We start from the raw sequence: 23,834 nt of genomic DNA, 5'->3' as shown, positions 1-23,834 counted from the left end.
TATAAATCAAGGAGAAGGATAGCTGAGTCAAATGGTGGTTCCATTCCAAGTTTTCTAAGGAATCTCCTACTGCTTTCCAGATTGGTTGCATCAATTTGCAGCCCCACCAGCAGTGTATGAATGTACCTCACCCCCACCCATCCTCTCCAACATTTATTACTGTTTGTATTCTTAATAGCTGCCATTCTGGTGGGAGTGAGATGAAATCTTAGAGTAGTTATGACTTGCATTTCTCTAATTGCTAGAGACGTTGAACATTTTTCATATATTTGTTGATTAATTGTATATCTTCTTCTGAGAAGTGTACAGTTTCTTAGACCATTTATTGATGGTTTTTTTTTGGGGGGGGGGTTAAGTTTTTTGAGTTCTTTATAATGCATTTGATTTATGGGTGTTGATTTTATATCCTGCTACTTTACTGAATTCATTTATTAGTTCTAGAAATTTTCTGGTGGAAATTTTTCAGATCCTCTAAATATAGAATCATGTCATTGGCAAATAGTGATAGTTTGAATTCTTTTCCTATTTGTATCCCTTTAATTTCTTTTGTCTGTCTAATTGTTCTGGCTAGAGTTTCAAGGACTGTGTTAAGCAGAAGTGGTGAAAGAGGGCATCCCTGTCTTGTTCCAGTTTTTTAGAAGGAATGCCTTCAATTTTTCTCCATTTAGAATGATGTTGGCCTGGGGCTTAGCATAGGTAGCTTTTACAATGTTGAGATATGTTCCTATTATCCTTAGTTTTTCTAGTGTTTTGAACATGAAGGGGTGCTGTATTTTGTTGAATGCTTTTTCTGCAGCTATCGAGATAATCATGTGATTCTTATCTTTAAGTCTATTGATGTGATGAATTACATTTATTGATTTTTGTATGTTAAACCAACCTTGCATTCTTGGTATGAACCCCACTTGATCATAGGGCATTACCTTTTAAATATGTTTTTGTATTCAATTTGCCAGAATTTTATTGAAAATTTTTGCATCTAGTTCATTAGAGAGATTGGTCTGAAGTTTTCTTTTTTTGATATGTCTTCGTCTGGTTTTGGAATCAGGGTGATATTGGCCTCATAGAATGAGTTTGAAAGTGTTCCTTCTTTTTCTATTTCATGGAATAATTCGAGGACTCTTGGTATTAGTTCTTCTTTTTGAAGGTCTTGTAGAACTCGGCTGTGAATCTGTGTGGTCCTGGGCTTTTCTTAGTTTTTAGGCTTTTGATGATATCTTTTATTCCATTTCTTGAAATTGATCTGTTTAACTTGTGTATATCGTCGTGATTCAGTTTGGGTAAGTCAGATGTCTCTAGAAATTTGTTGATGTTTTCAAGATTTTCTATTTTATTGGAGTACAAATTTTCAAAATAGTTTCTAATTATCTTCTGTACTTCTGTAGTGTGTCACAATATTTCCTTTTTTCATCATGGATTTTATTAATTTGAGTTTTCTCTCTCCTTCTCTTCATTAGTATGGCTAAGAGTATACAATTTTATTTATTTTTTCAAAGAACAAACTTTTTGTTTGTCATTTTCTTCACTTGTTTCTTTTGTTTCAATTTTATTGATTTCAGCTCTGATTTTATTTTTTTGTTATTTTTTTAAAAATATTTATTTTTTAGTTATAGTTGGACACAATACCTTTATTTCACTTACTTATTTTACTTTTACGTGGTGCTGAGGATCGAACCCAGGGCCTTGTGTATGTGAGGCAAGTGCTCTACCGCTGAGCCACAACCCCAGCCCCTCAGCTCTGATTTTAATTATTTACTGTCTTCTACTACTTTTGGTATTGATTTGTTCTTTTTCTAGGGATTTGAGATGTCATGTTAGGTCATTTATTTGTTGACTTTTTCTTCTTTTAAGGCATAAACTCCATGTGATGAACTTTCTTCTTAGTACTGCCTTCATAGTGTTCCAGAGATTTCAAGGTGTTTTATCAGTGTTCTCATGTACCTCTAAGTATTTCTTTTCTTTTTTTATTAATTTTTAAATTTGTTTTAATTAGTTATACATGACAGTAGAATGCATTTATGCACTTTGATATATCATACTTATATGGGATATAATTTCTTATTTTTCTGAGTATGTACGTTATAGAATCATATTGGTCATGCAGTAATAATGTCTGTTTCATTCAACTATTTTTCCTGTCCCCACAGCCCTTCCTCATCCCTGCTTCATTTCCTTCTGCCTAATCTAAGGTAACACTATTCTTCTCTAGTGCCCCCCCGCCTTATTGTGAATTAGCACCCGCATATTGGAGAAAACATTCAGCCTTTGTTTTTTGGGGATTGGCTTATTTTGCTTAGCATGATATTCTTCTACTCCATCCATTTACTGGCAAATGCCATAATTTCTCTTTTTTTTAAAAAGCTGAGTAATATTCCATTGAGTATATATATCATATTTTCTTTATCCATTCACCTATTGAAGGACACGTAGGTTAGTTCCATAGTTTAACTATTTTGAATTGAGCTGCTAAGAATTTTTTAACCTCCCCTCTGATGTCTTTCACAATCCATTCTTCATTCAGTACCATATTGTTTAGTTTCCAGGTGTTGGAGTAGATTCTATTTTTTATTTTATCATTGATTTCTAATTTCATTCCATTATGATTTGATTCATATACTTTTTTCCAATGAATTTTTTATAAACATGTATGAATTGTACATGTTGTTGGCATACAGTGTGACACTTCAGCACACGAATGTAGTGAACTTTCACATACTCCCTTCTATCTTGACATCCATCTCCATGATGTGGTATCACTGTGCTCCCTAAGTTCCTAAAAGCTAGACCTGGTATATTACCTACTCCTAGTATTTGGTAGAAAGGCCTTAGAAACAAGTAAGTCTGATTTCTTATATTTTTAGAGATCAGAAATTTGGAGGGAAGACAGTTTTAAAGACTCTCCAGTGATCAGCCAGTTAGTGGCTCAATCAGGATTGGAGGGGGATGTCACACGTAGTGACACATTGGGGGCACTTCTCTGGGACCCAGGGACCTGGTTTGAAGTCGTGGCTCTGTGTTTCCTTGGCTTTGTGACCTTAGACAAGAGTCTGTTACATTCACTCCTCACTGAGGGGCAATTAGTTGTCACTACTAACTTCACAGAGATGTTATCAGGAAGAAGTAAGATGATCCACGTTGATGGTGTGAATTCTGGATGCACTGCAGGACCCTGGGAGGCTTATCCCACAGACAGCAGACGCTCAGGCCCACCACTGATTTGATTGGCTTGTGCTAGGCTTTGTGAGAGTTTCCAGCTGATCTTCACCGGCAGCCAGGGCGAAAACCGTCCAGAGCATTGCTAGATGCAGGTTCCCTGTACCTAGAGGCCAGTATTTACTGTGTTTGGAGAATTTTATTCCCAAATATCCAGTAAAATGTTATATCGCCAAATAAATGATGGAGCAGGGTCTGCGGTCTTTTAGAAAAGATACTGTTCATTACAAATCTTGTTATAGGTTGGCAGTGACACTCACTTCTAATCTTGTTGAAGTAGAGCACTCTTCATATATTAGATGGAACTATATTTAGTATTTAAAATTAATTTATATCCATTGTCCCCATAGCATAACATTAAATAAAACATAGAAAATTATATTGTTATGGATTCTTTTTAGTATTTCATTTGTTTCCCAGGGCTAACAATTATGAAACAGAATCAATTGCTATATACAAAATCGATCTTATTTAAAAGGAAAAAAATATAATCATGGAATGCTTCAAAACATAAAGTTTGTGACATTTTAAAAATTGTTTATTCATTTTACCCTTTCTTTGACCTAAATTCCCTTGGGTGCATTCATCAACTTTGCAAATGTACCTACTGTGTGCATATAAATAAGATTTGCAGATAAATTCTACAATGTTACTGCTAACCAATTAGTTTCTTTTTTGTTTTTTGGGTACAGGGGATTGAATTCAGGGGCCCTTAACCACTGAGCCCCATCTCCAGCCCTTATATTTCATTTAGTGACAGGGTCTTGCTAAGTTGTTTAGGACCTCGCTAATTTGCTGAGGCTGGCTTTGAACTTGCAATCCTCCTGCCTCAGCCTCCTGAGCTGCTGGGATTACAGGTCAGTGCCACTGCACCCAGCTACCAATTTGTTTCTAAAAGCTTTTACAACACTCTTACCTTCTCTACAAGAGAAACTGGGCAATGAGGAAGAAAACCAGGCAGCTACAGTGCTTCCTCTTCCCCAGGAGCCCTTGCTGCATTGGGGAGCTCCTCTTGCATGTTGGTGAGCGTCATTTGCAAGTGGACAGTTGGCTGCCAGGCTGCTGCCAGGTCAGGCCTCAGGTGAACCATGGGGAGCAGTTACACTGTATATGAAGATCTCCTAGAAAATTCATGCAGGTAGTGGGACATCCACATATCCATCAGCTTTAAAAAGTGGCTTTCAGGAACAGGAACTTGGTGTTTGAAAGATGGCTTAGTGAAAGTTGGACCAGCTGGTTCCTAAGGTCACAGAACTGCTAGGAAGACGCCTTGAGGCTGGGAAAGAGGGTGTTCCTGCCCTTCTAAAATGCACACAGCAGCAGGAAGAGCTCCTTCTGCCCTCTCCCTGTCATCCTGTTTCAGTGCCTCTGTGTTAGTCAGCTTTCCGCCAATGTGACCAAAAGATCTGACAAGAACAATCGCAGAGGAGGAAAAGTTTATTTCGGCTCATGGTTTCAGGTCTCCGTCCACAGATGGCCGACTCCACCACTTGGGCCTGAGGTGAGGCAGAGCATCATGGGGGAAGGATGTGGAGGGGGAACAGCAACTCAGGACTTGGCCACCAGGAAGCAGAGAGAGGGCTCTACCCAACAGGGTCGCACCGACCCCCTTCCTCCAGCCACACCCTGCATGCCTATGGCCACCACCTGCCCATCCATTCCAGGGGGTTAATGCACTGATTAGGTTAAGGCTGTCATGACCCAGTCATTTTACCTCTGAACTCTCTTGTCCTGTCTCACACGTGAGCTTCTGAGGGACGCCTTGTATCTAGGTCACAATAGCCTGTGAGCTGGGCTGCAGCTCCTCCAGGTACCCAGGCAGGCTTTGGCCTGTGTTGAGCATTAAACACACCCTCGCTGCTCATCTGTTGGTTTGGGAAAGTTCCCTTTCCCTTTCAAGACACATCTGGAACTCTTTCCACATAGAAATGAAATTGTTCACAGAAGCTGATCCCTTTAAGTCACTCAGATTTACTCTAATCCATGGAGGCTGGCAGGAAATCAATTCACATTTTCCCTGTGTCTTTTTGCTGAGAAGAATCTCTTGCAAAGGAATATTTGCTTGCTAAGGCGCAGTTTGGTGATCAGTGTCCCAGAACAGGCACGGGGCGTGGCCATGACCCTGCATGTGAAAATCTGTCTCAAGGTGACCTTTGCAGCAGGGTTGATTTTGCTTCTTGTCCCTTCCAGAGGATGGAGGTAGGAAGTATATGAAGTACACAAACACACTCACATACATGTAAACACGCCTATACACGTGTGTGTAGAGTGCTTTCTGTGTTTGTATATATGTCTTTCTTGCTGTTTTCACCTCCCTTCATGGTATTATTAATTTAATTTTAGTATGTAGGACACTAAGAGGGATTTCCTTCTTCCCTTACCTTTCTAGTATGTTCTCTCCTTCTTTACAGGCAACCAGAGTCGTCATTTTCTGGTTTATCCTTCTCATGTTTCTTTTTGTAATGATAAGTAGTTGTTTGCATATTTTTAAAAGTTCCTGGGCCACCTGTAATCCCAGTGTCTGGGGAGGCTTAGACAGGAGGATTGCTGGTTTGAGGCCAGCTTCCGCAACTTAGTGAGACCATGTTTGAGAATAAAAAATGCAAAGGTCTAGGAATGTAGCTTAGTGATAGACACTTGTCTAACATATGAGGTCCCCAGAACCAAAAAAAAGAAAGAAAGAAAGAAAGAAAGAAAATCCCAGTGTTTCGTCACACCAAGGTCGCATACTTTTTATCTGCTCTTTCACGTGTTGGCCTACTGGCATCTCCTGGAGACTCCACGCCCGACCTCAGAGGCTCCCTCCTCACGGGGCTGCTCAGCACTCTGTTGTATGCATGTTTGCCGTCACCAGCTCAGGACCATTTTTGCCCTAAATGCCAGTGGAAGGGTTCAACAGGATGTGGGGGACAAGGAGGAAGGAAAAGGAATGGCACTAACATTAACGTACCTCAAAATGTTGTGCCAAGCCAGGATACGGCCCAAGAGATTGTGCGATTTCCTTTCCGTGAGGTGCCCAGGAAGGGCATCTGTCAGGACAGAGGTCCATGCTGTCCAGGGCTGTGGGTGGAAATAGGGGCAACTGCCAGATGGCATGAGGCTCCTCTGTGGGGTGATGGAAATGTTCTAGAACCAGACTGTCACACCCTCTGTATATGCCAAAGTCACTGAATTAATTGTACCTTAAAGCAGGTGACATATCACATCTAAAATATACTTCAGTAAATTGTGTTTGTGTGTATATGTGTGTGTGTATACATGTTTGTATATATAATCTTCTGCTTGAGGGATTTAATAAACTGATGACCCTAAGGAAATTCTACTTATTTTAAATTGATTGTTCCAGAAGGGATTGATTTAATCCTCTAACAGAGTTGGAGTCTCAGGGCCTTGTAGACCACATTGTTATGCCTTTCGTTTTACAGCTGAGACTCTGGTAAGAATTTTAAAACTCTAATTGTGTAATAAAGTTAGGAATGTGGTCCTCGGTTCATCTGCTCTGCTCTTTAACTATTTATGCTGCTCCGGTAGGCAGCCATTAAGATAATTATTAGGATTGTGTGAAAACATGGAAAGCTGTTTATAATACAGATGGAAAAGGCAGGGTGCCAAGTGGCTTAAATATCACGATTCCAGCGGATTAGCGTACACGTGGAGGTCTGGAGCTCACGGGCAAAAACAGTCTGTTCGTGCTGGGATGGTGGCTGTTTTGCTCCTAATAGTCCTGGACGTGCTCCACTTTATCCAAACAAACTTGTTTTCTCAAAATATTAAAGCCACTATGTGGAAGGACAGCCATCATATACTGTGCACTTATCAGTACCTGCTGTAACGTGCAACCTGCATCTGGCAGAGAACCTAGCACTAGAGGCTGTTTGATGAGGCCAGGCCACACTCAGCCCCTGGACCCCTGCCCTGGGGTACCTGGAGCGAAACCTTCCTTGTCGTTTACTATCTGCTTGAGGACTGCTATAAAGGGTGGTCACTGCTGTTATCCTGGAGATGGAACTTGAGTAAAGTGGCTTAGGCTGATATAAGTGATTTAAAGGGGACTGGAAGAATAGTTTGACTGCATTGTTGCTGATTTTTACCTGCTAGAATGAGTTACAAAGGACGATCGAGAGTGCTCCTTCTTTGGCTAGCTTTGCCATTGTAAGGGATTTTATACAAGGTTTGGGGAAGAGAGAAATGGCTTAGATGATTCTAAAAAGTTCATTGGATTCAGTTTTTCAATTTGACTCTAACCAGAAGACTTATCTGCGATGGGAGGAGCAATTAGGGAGACAGTGTAAAGCAGTCACATAAGCAATTTAAGTGACACATGGCTTCAGACTCTGCACCACAGTCCTACCTGCCAGCCCTCAGCAGTGGGTGATGCTTGAATGCCACCGGGCATTCAAGGCTGAGTCAGTGGGATAAAGGTGGAGTTAATGAGTATTTAATATTGAACGCACTCTTCCTGAGGAATGGAGTTCCACTTTCTAAGATGCTGGGTTCGTCTGGGTGCTGCCTGTCAACAGGAAGGGGCATTTATTAGCTCAAGTAACTGCTTCTCCTCTTGCCTCACTGTGCTTTTTCTTGTTGAAATGCTGAGGTGTGGTGGCCATAGCAGTTCTCTTTCAGGGAAAAGCAAAGGAGCCAGGAAAGGGAGAGGAAAACGGTGGCAGTGTGTTAGCCAGCTTTCTCTGCTGTAACTTGTACCTGAGACAAGTCAACTTAAAAAGAGGAAAGCTTTATTTGGCTCCCAGTTTTGGAGATTTCAGTCCATGGTCAGTTGGCCCATTGCTTTTGGAACCGTGGTGAGCCAGCACATCATGGTGGAGCAAAGCTTCCTGCATGACAAGCTAGGGACTGAAGAAAAGAGGAAGAGACCGGAGTCCATGGTTTCTTCCAAGCTCATGCCTGCAATGAGCTCTTAAAGGGCCCACCACCTCCCAATCATAGCACCCTAGGCTGGAAGCCAAGCTTTCACTGAGTCTTTGGAGAACATTTATCCAAACTGTAGGGAAGTGTGAACTCAGTAGAGGACCCTGTGCCAGATACACAGGCAGTCTTTGCTGTGAGATCTTGATGGTGTAGTAATTCAGTTTTCCATGCTGGTTTGAGCAATTTATTTTCCTTCCCAAAGAGACTTTTTCCTAAACGATGTCTTGATTCAGCCAGTCCTTTGCTCAGAAACGTCTTCCTTGCCAGCGGATCAAGCCTCGTTGTACCACATCCCCAACCCACAGCTTCACAGTGCTCAGCCCCTGGGGTCCTGCGTCCTGTCAGTCTTGTAGTCTCTCTTCCCCAGGTGGAGGCTGGCCTGCTCCCTTACCTCTGGTGCTCTTCCTGTCCACAATTTTCGTTGTTCTCATGGTTGCACTTCTCCCTGTCCCAGCCTCCCGGGGCTTTGTTCTGGGGCTTTGCCTCATATTTCTGTCTTTACTTCTGACTTGGTGTTTATTTTTGAAGATTTCAATAATAAAATACCCTGTAGCAGTCGTGTCTTGGCTCAGATGCTGTATAAAAATACCACAGGCCGAGCGGCTTAAACAGTGGCCATTCATTTCTCCTGGTGCTGGAGGCTGGAAAGTCCAAGGCCAACGCTGATACCTCTGAAGTTCTGGGTAAGGTTCTTCTCCTGCTTGCCAATAGCTGCTTTCCTGCTACCAGGTCCTCCTGTGGCAGAGAGAAGGTGGGGAGAGGGAGGGACAGAGAGGGAGAGAGTGTGCTTCCTGCAAGGACACTAGTCCCATTGCTGAGGCCCCACCCTCTCGACTTCCTCAAACCCAATTCCTACCAAAGGCCCCATCTCCAGACACCGGCATGTGGAAGGTCAGGGCTTCAATCATGATCAGCTACGTTTGTAGAGTTGACTGGCCAGACCATGCTTCCGGTCATGAATTAGCTAATTCAGTTCTCACCATGACCAGGGGGCACATGACATCAAGATCCCTCTTTCAGATCAGGAAATGGAGGCACAGAGAGGTTAAGTAACTTGCTCATGGAGGACAGCTCCTAAGTGGAACAGCTAGAGTTCTCTCCCAGCTGTAGTTCTAAATGCCATTAGTACCTATCTTTTTAGATGCTCATTCTCTCAAACTAAGTTCTGGGTCATCTGCCCAGAAGGCTCCTTGCCCTTTGCTCACTGCAGGGAGTTGCCCTGGGAACTGTCTGTTTAGGGCTAACGACTGCTGTCGGGTGTTGGCAGGTCCAGGGCTTTTCTGGGCCTTGGCCTTGGCTTGACTGGGTGGCTTTGTCCTGATGCCACTTCTTACTCTAATTGCCTGTGGGAGATGTCCAGCTCAGGATTCCACCCTGGAGTGCTTGTTGCCTGAACCAACTGGGTGCAGGGGGCGAAGCTCACAGACTCAAGGGAAACCAATCTCAAGTTGCTTTCTGCATTCAAATGAGCACTTTAAGTCCTTCTGATACTGGTAACTAGAATCAGGGCTGAATCCCATTCCCCCGGGTGAAGATTGAACACCCAAGAAACGCTGAGGTAAGAGCAAAGAGTTTCATTTAAAGGATAGAACAGAGAGACAGAGACAGACTCCTCTGCAGAGGAGGGGGTCCAAATCTGGTGCCTAAGGGGGTGGGAGTGTCCTGCCCCTTTTATAGATTTTAGGTTTCCTTTCTTATGCCTTCTCCTCCTCTTATCTTGCCTACCTGACTAGTGACCAAAAGGTTGGCCTAAAGGTTGAGTGATTCAAGGGCAGGAAGAAGCTGCCCCAGGGTACAGGCAGGAAGGGAGGGGCCCAGGGGGCATTCATTAACAACACCTTGCAGGGAGGAACAATTCCCAGGAGTCAGGTAACCTTGGTAACAGGTTGGAGAAGGGGGAAGTGTCCTAAAGGTATAAGCATTTCCTTTTAAACCAGGCCCCAAGTTCTGGACTGACTTAGTCATTCCTTACCTACCCTGACTATTGTTTGCACCCTCCCTTCCTCCCTCCTTGTTTCCCTCCCTCCCTCCCTTCTTGTCTCCCTCCCTCCCTCAATCACTCCTTCCCTTCCTCCCTCCCTCCCTCCTCCTTTTCTCTCCCTCCTGCAGTTTTCTTAAGCAATATTTTTGTGACTTGAGTGTTTGATGGGATGAGTGAAGGTGACCTGTGCATCATGCTCCTGCACTGCTAAATCCTGGCACTCTGCTTGCTGTTGCCTCCCCGATTTCAAGGGAGGACAAGGCTCTTCCTGGGGTGGACATCTAGGGACGTGCTGATGTTACCTGGGATGGGTTCCCCCTGCATCGAGGTTTAGCTTGGATCAGGTCATCATTCCTAGTAAAGGCAACATACTGAGTCAGGAAAGCTGGAGTCCAGTGCTGCCCAAGTTTGTTTATTGTGCTTCTTTCATGTGGCTTCCAACAGCATCCATTGGGGGAGGTGGATGCTCAGCACTTCATATTTGGAGTGCTCTATTTCTACCTGATCTGATGAAAAAGGAGTGTTTTGGAAGACCACTGCAAAACTTGCAGAGTCAGGGGGAAGTGTAATCGTTTGTGCTTCTTGGGAGAGGACCGGTGACAACTGTGGTATTTTGAGGTGGCCCCTCAGGAGCCTCTCCGAATGCACTCTTGTAGAAATGACTGATTCTGGTTTTTGTTCAGTGATCTGCTCAGGATGTCTGCCCTTGGGAGGGAGTCAGAGTTGCTGTGAGCTGAAGCTGAGTGATTGACAGTCCACCAAAACTATGTGGAATGGGTGAGGAGCGGTGGCACAGGAAAAGGGGGCCAATGTTGCCAAACAAGGGGCGTGGGCAAGGACAGCAGATACCTCTACCCTGCAAGGTTCTTCCCAAAGCAGGCTGGGTTTAAATGACAGCTTTGCCTCTGACAGCAAGTGATTTGGATGCTGCCTGAGTTCCAGTGCCAAGTTATTCCTCTAGAAGGAAAAATCGTAGCAGTTTAAATGCATCAACAAATGTTTTCATTCATTTGTTGTTTGTGAAAACTTGATGCCTCGTGATTACATTGAAACACTTATTTAACTGTTTTCAAATATGCACAAAAACATAATAACATGAATCCTGTGTCACCACTGTCCAATTTTAACAATGTCATTGGCCACATTATTACAAGGTGCTTTTACAACTGGATGTATAAAAATCACAGATTTAACATGTCTGCAAACCTGCTTTAGAATATCTAAGGGGTCATCAGTCTTATACCACAAAACAGACTGCAATACAAATAATGCCTTACTTACCTGGAAATAGAATTTTATTTTTGTCTACAAGGCTTGTTAGTGGCTATAACTAACAAGGAACTTGCCAGTTTCTTAGCAAGTCTCTTTTCAGATGACCTCTGCCCAATCTGTCTCCTGGGCCTCAAAGTCTTTGGGGGTGAAGCAGAGGTATCTCTGACTGTAGGGTCTGGACACCAGTGTGCTGGGCATTGTGTGAGAGCTCACCCTGCTCTGATTTCTTTTGCAGTTGAAAGATGCATGAGTGTCATGCAGTCCGGGACTCAGATGATCAAGCTGAAGCGTGGGACCAAAGGGCTCGTCCGGCTCTTTTACCTGGATGAGCACCGGACCCGCCTCCGGTGGCGACCCTCTAGGAAGAGCGAGAGGGCAAAAAGTAAAGGCAGCCTTTGATTTCTTTGTTTGGATGGACACGGTAACCATGGGCATGTGGGCTGAGCCCTGTGGGAGCTTTGCATTGGTGGAACTTCCAATGTTTTGCAAGTTTTTGGATCCCTTGGGTATGGATATTGAGTCCATAAAGGATGACTCTCTTTGGGGAATTTGAATCCATAAAAGTTCATCCATGAATATTGTAAATGCTAACATTTCCCCTGTGTTGAGGTATGGTGTGTGTGTGTGTGTGTTTTAAGTACACTGTAAGATTTTTATAGCTGCAGACCTTTCTTTTCCTTTAAAAGGTAAGGGATGTCATAATTCCAATGAGCTTTAAAGTATATTGCTGTATTCTGACCACAGTAAACTGATTAATGAATTAACAGCACTGTTTTTGTTGTTGTTTGTTTTTTGGTACTGGGGATTGAACTCCAGGGCACTCAACCACTGAGCCACATTCCCAGACCTTTTTTATGTTTTATTTAGAGACAGGGTCTCCCTGAGTTGCTTAGGGCCTTGCTAAGTTGCCGAGGCTGGCTTTGAACTAAAATCCTCCTGCCTCAGCCTCCTGAGCTGCTGGGATTACAGGCATGCACCACCATGCCCGACTAACAGCATTGTTTTATGGTATCAAGTAAAATTGTTTGGATCTGACTCCTAGTTAAAGCTTCTCTCTCCCACACTGTGTGAGTTAGTGTTTCTCCAGAGAAACAGAATGAATAGGATGGGTGGGTGGGTGAAAGGAAGGATGAATGGATGGACAAGTAGGTGGATGGTTATTAGGGGATTTGGCTTACCTTCTTATGGACGCTGAGAAATGAAACAATATGCTATCTACAGGCTAGAGAACCAGAAACCAGTGGCATGGCTCAGTCTGTCCCATGCCATGAGCCTGGACCCTGAGATCTTGGGGCTGCTGATACTAGGCCCAGCATCTGAAGGCCTGAGGCCCTGAAGCTCTGATGTCTGAACAGGAGAGAATGGGTGTCCTGGCTCCAGAAGAGAGAGAGAATGTGCATTTATTATGCCTTTCTATTCCCTCTGGGCCCTCAGTGATTGGGTGTTGCCCTCTTGTGTTTGGAGAGGCTGATTCAAATACCACTTCCTTCCATGAAACCTCTTACAGACACACCAGAGATAATGCTCTACTGGCTTCCTGGAGACCCTCATGGCCAGGCAGATTGGCATCTAAGTGAACTACCGTACACACCCCTGTCTTAGCAACAAGTCCTGTTGAGTCCTGTGACATGGCTGTCATTGGCCCTCCTTCCTGTTGTTTCCATGGCAACTCCTGGGTCCAGAGCCTGTTTGCCTTTCGAGTTACCAGTTGCCCTGTCTCCTAACCAGTCTCCACCATGCTGGCTTCTTCTGTGTTTGTCAGTAATAAGATCTCGTCTAATTCATGCTCCCATGATAAACAGGTTTATCATCCCACCTACCATGAAGCCCAGAGATGGACAGGACTGGGCGAGGGGCACTGGTCTCTCTCTCTGTCTCTGCAGCACACTTGGCTCTGCCCTTGTTTGTGGCACTGCCATCAAGGCAGCAGTGTGCCTCAGCTGTGCCAGGCCTTATGACCTGATGTGACAGTGAAGAGGCCTCTTCTGGCCTCTTGAGGGTGAGAAAACCCTTTCCAGACCCTTCCCTCAAGACAGACTGTGCATGTCTGCTCAGGAAGAACTGGCTGGCATGCCCTCACCTAACCCCCCCACTCCCCCCCCGGAAGTAGAAATGGGGCCCCAGTGGCTTTCACCTGCCCGGACTTCCCTGGGGCTGAGCCAAAGCTCCTTTCCCTGTGAGTTGCTTGGGGTTGAGTGGATACCAGAGTAAAATGGGATCCTGTTGTTCATAGAGTGAGGGGTTGATGGTGCACACGGGCAGGTGATGGGATGTGCCACGCTTCTGGTTTCTGCTTAAAAATAAAGAAGCAAGCCAAAATAAATAAACAACAAAGAATTCTGGAGTTATCCCGGCCACTGCTTCTCTGATCCAAGCTTCAGTGCTTCAGGGCTGCTGTATTCCTAAAAGGCAGGATCTCCAAGACCTAGCCTTTGACTTCTAACTTTATCTCCACTTATCCTCCCTTCTGAGCTCTCCAGTTCTGCATGCACGGCCTGCCCAGCATCCCTGGGGTGGGCCTGTGTTCTGTGTTCTCCTACTCCTTCCTCTGGGGTGCCACTTCTCCAACCCGGCTCCACCCCCACCACCCTGGGTTCTCTCTACCAATACCAAGCACTCTTAGCTTGCTACTTAGTTGCCAGTAAGTTTCTTTGCTTTTTATTTTCTATCTTCTCCTACACTTTTCAAAACAGCAGCCAGTTCTGGGTCTTCCTCTGCTTTCTGTCCATAACTAGGTAAATGGTAGCCTTGACATATTTAACAGTCTCCTTTTCCACCAGCTTTCTTGCTCTGTGGGCAGATGGATCTTTCTACTCTAATTTAAAACTCATCCTGAGTCACTGCCCAGGGAGGACATTGTCAAGAATACTCAGGAGCTGGGTGCAGTAGTGCACACCTATAATCCCAGTGACTCAGGAGGCTGAGGCAGAAGGATCATGAGTTCAAAGCCATCTTCAGCAACTTAGTGAGGCCCTAAGCAGCTCAGGGAGACCCTGTCTCTAAATAAAATACAAAATAGCCCTGGGGATGTGGCTCAGTGGGTAAGCCCTCCTGGGTTCAATCCCTGGTACCAAAAAACAAAAAAATCTCAGAAAAGTGTTACTTGAAGAAGTTTCCTTACAGAAGACAGCAGAGCCAGCGTTCAGCGTCTGAACTAAAAATCACAAATTGCAGGCAGTGAAGTTTTTTGTGCTTATTTTTTTAATCTCTAAAATGATTTTGCTGTTTTATTTCTCAATTGTTTCAGTAACTGACTTCATCTGCTATGTGATGATGTGTCTTGTTTTCTTCCAGTCCTTATCGATTCCATTTACAAAGTCACCGAGGGCCGCCAGTCTGAAATATTCCACCGTCAAGCAGAGGGGGGCTTCGATCCCAGCTGCTGCTTCACCATCTACCATGGCAACCACATGGAGTCCCTGGACCTTGTCACCTCCAACCCCGAGGAGGCCCGCACCTGGATCACGGGCCTCAAGTACCTGATGGCTGGCATCAGTGACGAGGATTCCCTCGCCAAGAGGCAGAGGACCCACAACCAATATCCTTCTAGAACTGCGCCTGTTGTTGTGATCAAGTAGATGAATGGGTCTCATGGTGACAGCTTCATGGTGTATATCCCTGCTTTGAACCTATCCACCCCCTCCTCCCTCCCAGGGCTTCATTTCTGAGTTTTGTGCATGTGTATCTGGGTTGTCTGGTTGACTTGGCTGTGTTCCTTCCAGGCTGTGAGGCTCGAAGCCTTTCTCCTTTCTTTCCCCCAGCACCCTTCTCTCCCCTCCTCATCCTCCGCCAAGAAAATGCACATGTAAAGACACAGAGACTCAGCTCTAGACTCTGGCAGAATTCTTTGGAAGAGACTGAAGTTGGCTTTACAGTCTGAGAATGAAATATTATTTCCTGTAATGAAATATTATTGCCTGTTTTGGGTGTTGGTTACATGTAACTTGTAGTGTTGATGTAGATTAGAGAAAATCTTGTTTGGTCATCTAAGTTAGTTTAACAGATACGTTTGAGTTCCAATGTATAGCTTCTTTGACTTTTTTCTCTTTTTAACTTTCAGTTTGGAAACTGAACTGATTGATTCTCAGGAGAAAGTTACTTATCCTTCCTCTCTCCTTCCCCTCTTTCCCTCCTCAGTGCTGGGGATTGAGTCCAGGGCCTCACACACAAGCAGGCAAATGCTCTATCACTGAGCTACACCACAGCCTGGAAGTTATTTTCTACTTTCCAACACTTATCCTTTCAACATTGCTTGAGAAACAAGAACACATTTAATTCTCCATGAACCTGGTCTTCTGAAGGCAACTCCCCTCCTGGCTGGGGGCTGGGCATGTGGCCTCACGTTCCTGTCTGTAAAGGGACGGGTGGGTCAGTCGACCTCTTTGGCTCCCTTCTCTGCCCTTTTGCCTTAGAAGATGTGGCCACCCCCGAGGTCACAGGCATCTGGCTTCATTTTCCCAGGCGTGGTGAGAGCTTTGTGCTGCTCAGGCCTGGCTCAGGGTGTAGCTCAGCAGACCCATGGAGGGACCCCGGCTGTTAAGGCCTGAGTGGCTGAGCACTGAGCCATCGGTGTTCACGGTGTGCAGTAGATGCAGGTGGGATCACAGTGCATGAAGTGCGAAGGTAGGACTCACTTTCTGGGCTTCCACCTGGCCGTTCAAGCCTTTACCCTTTAACATTTGGTACAAAAACAAATGAGTGAAAACAGAATCTGCAGGGCTGCCAGTGGGTGCAGGCAGCACAGGCTTCGAGGACGGGGCAGGACGTGATCAAGGGCACATGTTTTCTCCCAAGTGAGGGGTCTGCGGTGGTGCCCTCCCAGGTCCTGTGCCCTCAGCATGTGGGCTTGGGCCTGCAGCTGGCCAGCTCTGGTTGAAGGAGCTGCTGCTGCTTCAGCAGCAAGCACAGCCCTGCCCAGGAAGCAAAGGTGCTTCTCACACCTCTTTTTTTTTTTTTAATTTTTTATTCTAATTTGTTACATAGACAGTAGAATGCATTGCAATTCACATTACACACAGCACGATTTTTCTTATCTCTGGTTGTACACAAAGTATATTCACACCATTTGTGTCTTCATACATGTACTTGGGGAAATGATGTCCATTTCATTCCACCATCTTTCCTACCCACTGCCTCCTCTCTTCCCCTCCCACCCCTCTGCCCTATTTAGAGTTCCTCTATTCCTCCCATGCTCCCCCTCCCTACCCCACTATGAATCAGCCTCCTTATATCAAAGAAAGCATTTGGTTTCGGGGGTTGGCTAACTTCCCTTAGCATTGTGTTCTCCAGCTCCATCCATCTGTCAATATTTGTCATGAGACATCAAATCTGAGAAACTGAAAACTCAAATCATTTAAAACCATGATAAATTCTACCACATGTTGGCCTGTTCCCATGAAATAGAACTTGTTCCAAAGCAAAACAAATGAACAGCCATTGCTTTGCTGTCTGAAGCCCTGCTAGACTTCATGGGATACAGGGAATCTGCTGCTGTGCCGAGTCTGCTGTGATCTGTTCTTTGGGTTGAAATTCCTGAAGGACACCCAGCCTCAGCAGACGCCACCTTGCTGACCAGGAGTCCTGAGGACGGCCGAGTTGAGGCGGGATCCACCCGTCCCCCTCAGTTCCCAGCCACATGAAGCCATAGGACTCTTGATTGCTTGAGCACAGCTGGGTTCTTCTGCAAGGAATAGGGAAGCCACAGTTTAAGGCCATCAAGGGCACATCTGTAGAGCCTTTGGTCACTTAGAGAAGTCTAGGTCCTGACCATTGCCAGCTGCAGGATGGGCCTCTTCTCACTATGCTGGTTGGTGATTCTTAGGCCTGAAAACTGTCCAACAGCAAGCATAGCCAGACATCACAAGGAACAATGTCATGAAAGACTTAGAGGCAGTTAATGTGTCTGTGGAGGGTGGAAAAGAGGAAAGAAAATTAATGGGTAGAAACTATTATCCAATAATGAAACAAGGAAAGTTATCTTGAGACAGGGAGCTGTTCTTGTTCAGATTTGTCCAAGTTTGATAAGATTTTAGTATCTTTTTTTTTTAAATTTTAGTTGTAGATGGGCACAATACCTTTATTTAATTTATTTATTTTTATGTGGTGCTGATGATCAAACCCAGTGCCTCACATGTGCCAGGCACAAGCCCAGCCCCAGATTTTGATATCTTAATGATGGAATGATGTCCTCCATTAGACAGTGTAACTACACTAGTTGAGGATGAGAGAGATTCGGGATGTTTATGGTCAAACTTCCTGCAGGACTAGAACATTCACCAGTGAATGAATAACGTGAGTGACGGGTGCAGATGGCTGATGGGGAAGCCCTGTGCATCTACAGCAGGAAGCAGTGGTTTCTGCAGTGGCCACACTGTGTGGAGCCTGCGTGGTGCTCAGGTCTGTCAGAAGTGATGCAGCATCAGGGTTGGGGCTTGCCCCCAGGGCTGTGCTGTTTTGGGGATTGGCTAACTTCCCTTAGCATTGTGTTCTCCAACTCCATCCATCTGTGGGTCCAACCCTGCTCTGCCATGTGCTGTGTAGTCTGGGTGACTTGCCCCTGTGACGACGTGCAGGGTGATAGTCACAGAGCTGACCCTGCACAGGTATGTGGAGATGGAACCAATGTCCTCAGAATCATGTCCTCAGAACACTGCCTGGCACACAGTAGGCACTTTATAGATGAAGTCATTATGCTGGCTGGAGAGGTCAGGAGCAGCAGTTTTTGGTTTCCTACTCAGAAGTAGGAAGTCCTAGCTGTCAGCCTCCCCACTGACGGAGGTGACTGTGGTGTGGCGCCTAGCCTTGGCGCTTCCCGAGGGAGGCCCTTCTCCTTCATGTTTCCCCACTGTGTCCCCTGATACCAGGATGGAGGTCCTGAGCCTAGGAGGCTTCAGGCATCCTGAAGACTAATGGAGCCTTATTCCTTTCTCTCAAACTGCAGGGCAATTTTGGCCCATTATCTTTGTGTGTGTGTGTGTGTGTGTGTGTTGGGGAGGGGACACTGGGGACAGAACCCTGGGCTTCAACATGCCAGGCCTGGGGCAATGCCACACACTGTACCAGAGCCACATCCTCGGCACTTATTTTTTGTTTGTTTGTTTGTTTCAAAACAGAGTGTCACTAGGTTGCCGAGGCTGGCTTTGAACTTGCTATCCTCCTACCTAGATCTGCAGGCGTGAGCCACCACGCCTGGTCTATCACCTATTTTAGGAAGCTTCTAAGTTAAGAATGGGTCTTAAATGGTTGAACAGTAGCAAAAAAAGAAGAGCATTTTGTGAAATGTAAAATGGTTTAAAATTCAGACTTCAGTGTCTATAAATAGTTTTATTGGAACCCAGCTGTGCAAATTCACATATGTTCTGTTTATAGGGCTGTTTTCACGGGACAGTGGCTGAGCACAGCATTTGTAACCAGGATCAAATGGTCTATAAAGACTTATGGTTGGGCCCTGGAGAGGAGCAGCCACCCACCTGGCCTAATGGGGCCCTTGGCTCTGCACAGTCTCCTCTGGCTTCTTTCTGGGAAACACAATCCATTCCATCCAGCTCTACCCCCGGGTTTCTCTGCAGAATGACTGTTCCTCCTCTTGCAGTGGTTGAGTGCTTGGCTGAATTGTTGCTCCAGGGTTTTCTGGGCACTCGGGGTTTCCTTTTTACAGCAACTAGGAAATACAGAGCACCACACCTGCAGTTGTATTCAGTGTGACTATTGCTGGAAAAAGTGGCTTTTCCTTCCATAGAATCATAGAATTGAAGGGATCTCGAGGTTATCCAGCTGTGCTGCTGACATTGCGGATGGAGGAACAGAGGCTCCACGGGTGCTGAGTGCTGTTCCAGGCAGGTCAGCTTGGGAACAGCACAAGGGCACATTTCTTGGTCTGAGTCCTCTCTTTCTGCTGTATCAGGCCCAGGTCTCCTCAGCCAGTGGCCAAGGCCAGACGTGGCAGGTGCTGAGTCCTTGCAGAGCCTGTGCTCAGGGTGTGGCCATCTCTGCCTTCTTCTGGAGAAGTCTTAGAGAAATTTTGATAAAGAATTTGAGAATTAAAGGATGAAAATACTGGGTCATGGGACCCAGTAAGTGACTTCTTTGTGCTCTGGCTGAATGTTGTGGGGCCAGAGCCATGTCATGTCTACCATGAAGAGAAGTGGAGCTCGCAGAGTGGGCCCTGTGCACAGAGAAACGAGTTCGGCACTTGCTAGCCATTGGCCCTGACCACTCTCCCTTTAGGTTCTTGGCTACTCCCCTCTTGACTCAGATGATGACCCCCTGAACCAGGCAAGGACAAACCAAATCTGAAAAGACTGGGCTCCTGCATCTACTTAAAAATGGTGTAAAGGGAGCACAGCCTGAAACATTTCCCCTAAGCTCTAGAAGGAAGGTGATGGGGCTTCTGTTCTCTCTTTTTGTGGCTCAGTTTCCAAAGCCCTGATTTGAATCATTTAAGAAATGTAGGTGTGCTGCCTTACGAGTTGAGCCAAGTTAATGCTGTGAGTCAAAATGGAAATCTGTCCGTCAGCGTCACCGCTTGATGTCGGATTGTCCAGCCTCCTGCTGTTCCTTGCTGCCTGCGCTAAGGTCCTCTGGTTCCTCTCCACTGCCTTCATTCTTTTCTCTTCATCGCCTTTCCCACTCTGAAGCTTGGCTTGGTATTCTCAGCACACATACCACCCTGCTGCCTGTAACAGGCTCTCCGACAACTGTGAGGCATCTGTGTTTAAACCCCCTGCTAGAAGTTAACTGGAAGTGGTCATTTTACCATTTGTTTTGCTTTCCCACTATGGAAAGCCATACAAGGCTCATCCCAGGGAGGCTCTGATCAAATCTCAGCTCATATGATAGAATCCTGTCTGTCTAAACTCATCTGCGTTTCCTCCTCCACCGGGTCTCACGCCTGAGCGTGGAGGACAGACTCTGTGCCAGGGCTGGTGTAGGACTGGGACTGAGAAGAGAGCTGAAATCTGGTACCAGGAGTGTTGTGAAGATAGTGAGGGTGGATGAGGGGCACAGGAGAAGGCCAGGCCCGTGTTTGCTATGTGGGGGTTCATGGTGGAGGGGTCCCTGCCCAGCATATGGAGCCCTCACACTGGCTGTCCCCATTGTGGCCATCTCTGTGCCTCTTGTGTGGAGAACTCCATCCAGCTCCAGCCTGTGTGCTAATAAGGACACAAGGTCTGTGCCCTAAGCCAGGTGGCATCACTAAGGAAAACTGGCCATGCAATGAGAGAGAGATGATGATTAAAGCTGTGGAAATATTTTGAGTTTATGGCATTTACTTAAGGAAATGTGAATGGAATGCTAGAGCAGAATTAGAACAAGAATGTAGTTTTTTCTCTTACAATTGATGAAATATTGTGTTTTTGCAAGAAAAGTTTTAATATTTAATTTGGATGAGATTAGATGACAGAAGGTCTTGGAATCATCCAGTTTGACTCTCCCACTACAGTGGGGGTTGGTCCTCTGTTGGTGCTGGGAGTATCTCGGTTTGCAGGGTCCATCAGGGATCTCTCCTCCAGGTCTTCTCCACGTTACTGATGACTGTCCTCTTGAGTATCTGTGACAGCAGGTCATTTGCATTTTTTGTTTTCTTTATGGTATTGGGGGTTGAATCAGAGATCTCCACCATGGAGCCACATTCCCAGCCCTTTCATTGAGACCTGGTCATGCTAAGCCGCTGACAGAGCAGTTTCTATTTTGAGGCAAACCCAAGTGTTTTCTTTGACCTTCCTGCAAGTGGGTGAAGCAGACCTTCGAGGAGGCTGATAAGAATGGTGATGGCCTGTTGAACATCGAGGAGATACACCAGCTGATGCACAAGCTGAACGTCAACCTGCCCCGAAGGAAGGTCCGGCAGATGTTTCAGGTACGCCATGGCCACTCGCTGGGCTTACCCATGTACCCATGTACTAGGGTACATCAAAGGGCCATTTGGTTGGAAGCAAACACAGGTTGGTCTGTGTTATCTTGTTCTTTTTTGCTTCATCAAAGAGAAAGAGCGTTGTGCACTTAACACACACTCAGTTTGATTCTGCAGGTGCTTTTTCATCGCTGCTGTTTTTAGGGAGTAATTAGAAGTGCTCTTCCTGACTCTAATGAAGTACCCTCCATCAAATCCCTTGGGAGGACAGGGCTGCTTCCTCAGACTCCCTCTCAGGGATGCTTTGAGGATGAGGATGACAGCAAAGACCAAGTACTGAGAGCACTTGTCTGAGCCCTCCAGAGCTCTCTGTCTGTTCCCATGAAGTCTGGCAGTGCTGAGCTCCTACCCTCTAGTGTGCATCCATGTTAAGAGACATGTGGCCCTGTTGATGAGCCACCAAGGAAGTCCTTGAAGCATCCTGCTGCGGTGTGGTCCTCAGTCTAAGGGCAGAAGCCAGCTCTGTTAATTTTAAGTCAGGAAAAGACAGTGCTACACTATGAGAAATGAACTAGAATATTAATTTCCAAAGGTCCTCATTGCAGATAAGTCATATGCAATATTCAAGTTTTGCAATGACTGTCCATTTCAAGTGAGCATGTAGGTAATATATTGTCCAAAAAGAAGGGAAATGCGGTGTCTCCTCTCTCTCTCCTTCCTTTTAATTTGTGGCACTGTAGATTAAACCCAGGGCTAAGGTTTTAATATATAGTACGTTTATTCACTTCTGTATGTTTCATGTCCTATTTGTAAAAATATTCTATTGCTTCTGTGGGGGATTTTGTCTTGCTTTGTTTATAGCTTTCTTTGTTGATTTATAAGTTTTCTGTGGTTAGAAATGAGTTTGTAGCCATGTGTGGTGGCACACGCCCGTAACTCTAGCAGCTCAGGAGGCTGAAGCAGGAGGATCACAAGTTCAAAGCTAGCTTCAGCAAGTTAGCGAGGCCCTAAGCAACTCAGCAAGACCCTGTCTCTAAATAAAATTTTAAAAAGGGCTGGGGATGTGGCTCAATGGTTGAGTACCCCTGGGTTCAGCTTATACAAGGTTGATTCTTTATAACTGGTGAAGCTCTCTTGGTGGCCTGCTGGGAGTCGGGCTTGAGGGAGCTCCAAGGGTGCTTGGAGAGAACATGCAACCCCATGGCGTGAGTGTGGGTCCTGGAGCAACGGTGCTGTCTTCCTGCGCTGGAGTTGCACTCTGAAGTTCTCACTTGGCCCCTTGTTCTGCACCTTTTCCAGGAAGCCGACACGGATGAGAACCAGGGAACGCTGACATTCGAGGAGTTCTGTGTTTTTTACCGAATGATGTCACTGAGACGAGACCTTTATTTGTTGCTCCTGAGCCACAGTGATAAGAAAGACCACCTGACCGTGGAGGAACTGGCCCAGTTTTTGAAGGTGGAGCAAAAGGTATCCTTCAGCTGCTGATCAAATGTCCATTTAAAGATGATTGTGAGACGCGTGGCTCTCACCTGGAGCTGGGTTTCGGTGTGTTTTAAGTCTAGCATAGAGGGGGTAAATGTCACAAGCCCACAGAAATCGCATGGAAGAATCATTTCACACATTCTAGTAGGCTTTAAGAGAGGAAGTGATAAATTGAACACTGGGTTAGACGATTTTTAACTTAAGCATACTGAGTAAGTGTATGCGTATTTTTCTACAAAGAAATGAATGTTAATTAAACATTCCATTGTTTTAGATTTAATGGAAATGTGTACTTTATATTACTACTATGAAAAATCCATAGCATGATTTATATTTTATATATTTATGTTAGTATACATTTGTATTAGTAACATAAATTTATATTTATACTAATATAACTAAGCCTGAATATGAATTATTAGCTGTTGAACTGGATGCAGTTATTAGCTAGCATTAAAATAGGTCATTGATAATTTAAACATTTGATCATGTTTAAAGGATAGTAAATTGGGGCCTGGTTGGCAAAGGGAATTCCTAAACATATTTAATTTGGAATGTTTTAATTCCATGCTATATAGGCTGAATTACGGTCCACACAGCTAGTCTTTTCACAGTGCTGTTTTTAATATATCCTCAAACTCCATTTGCTTCTTATTAAGCATAGGAATCAATGAATATTTTGTTAAAGGGTTTTGACATTTTATATTATTAGCCTTTCGGGGGGAAGGTTTTGGGTTTACTGCAGTTGATGAGATTTACTTTTAATTTTCTTTAGATTTATGGGCTTGTAGTCTTAGTATAAGAGCTTCTTATCTCCTTTATTGGTTTGCAGTCACAGGCATGTGACTCTGTTGGAAATGGTAAGGTTGTTGAGTAATCTGGATCACACTGGGTAACTGGTGGAAGGGACTCTTCTAAGCACCTGCACAAATAAGCCCTCAGCCTGTGCCGGGACTCCCCTTTCTTTAAGGGACAACTTGATGGAGATCCAGTTCTCATACTATAGCGTTCCCCTATGAAATGCATGGTTCAATGGTTGTTCCTATGTTCACAGAATTCAATGTTTTCAGTGTTGCAGGAGAAATCCCAGCAGCAGCCCCTCCT

The 23,834-nt window shown here is 45.1% G+C and overlaps 1 protein-coding gene across 1 annotated transcript in view; it reads left to right on the top strand.

Moving 5' to 3' along the window:
• Positions 1-23,834, top strand: part of Plch1 (phospholipase C eta 1) — a 191,946-nt gene that overhangs the window by 101,952 nt on the left and 66,160 nt on the right. The window contains exons 3-6 of the mRNA XM_058574872.1: positions 11,628-11,774; positions 14,687-14,952; positions 21,123-21,251; positions 22,545-22,715. Coding sequence (XP_058430855.1) covers positions 11,628-11,774; positions 14,687-14,952; positions 21,123-21,251; positions 22,545-22,715 — 713 coding nt within the window. The remainder of the gene's footprint in view (positions 1-11,627; positions 11,775-14,686; positions 14,953-21,122; positions 21,252-22,544; positions 22,716-23,834) is intronic.

This window comes from Marmota monax, unplaced genomic scaffold, assembly GCF_021218885.2.
Source record: "Marmota monax isolate L192 unplaced genomic scaffold, Marmota_monax_Labrador192_F-V1.1 WCK01_AAM20220418_F8-fsc00022, whole genome shotgun sequence".
In the NCBI taxonomy this organism is placed as follows: Eukaryota; Metazoa; Chordata; class Mammalia; order Rodentia; family Sciuridae; genus Marmota; species Marmota monax.
The sequence above is the reverse complement of the archived record's forward strand: the minus strand, read 5'-3'. Positions and strand labels throughout refer to the sequence as shown.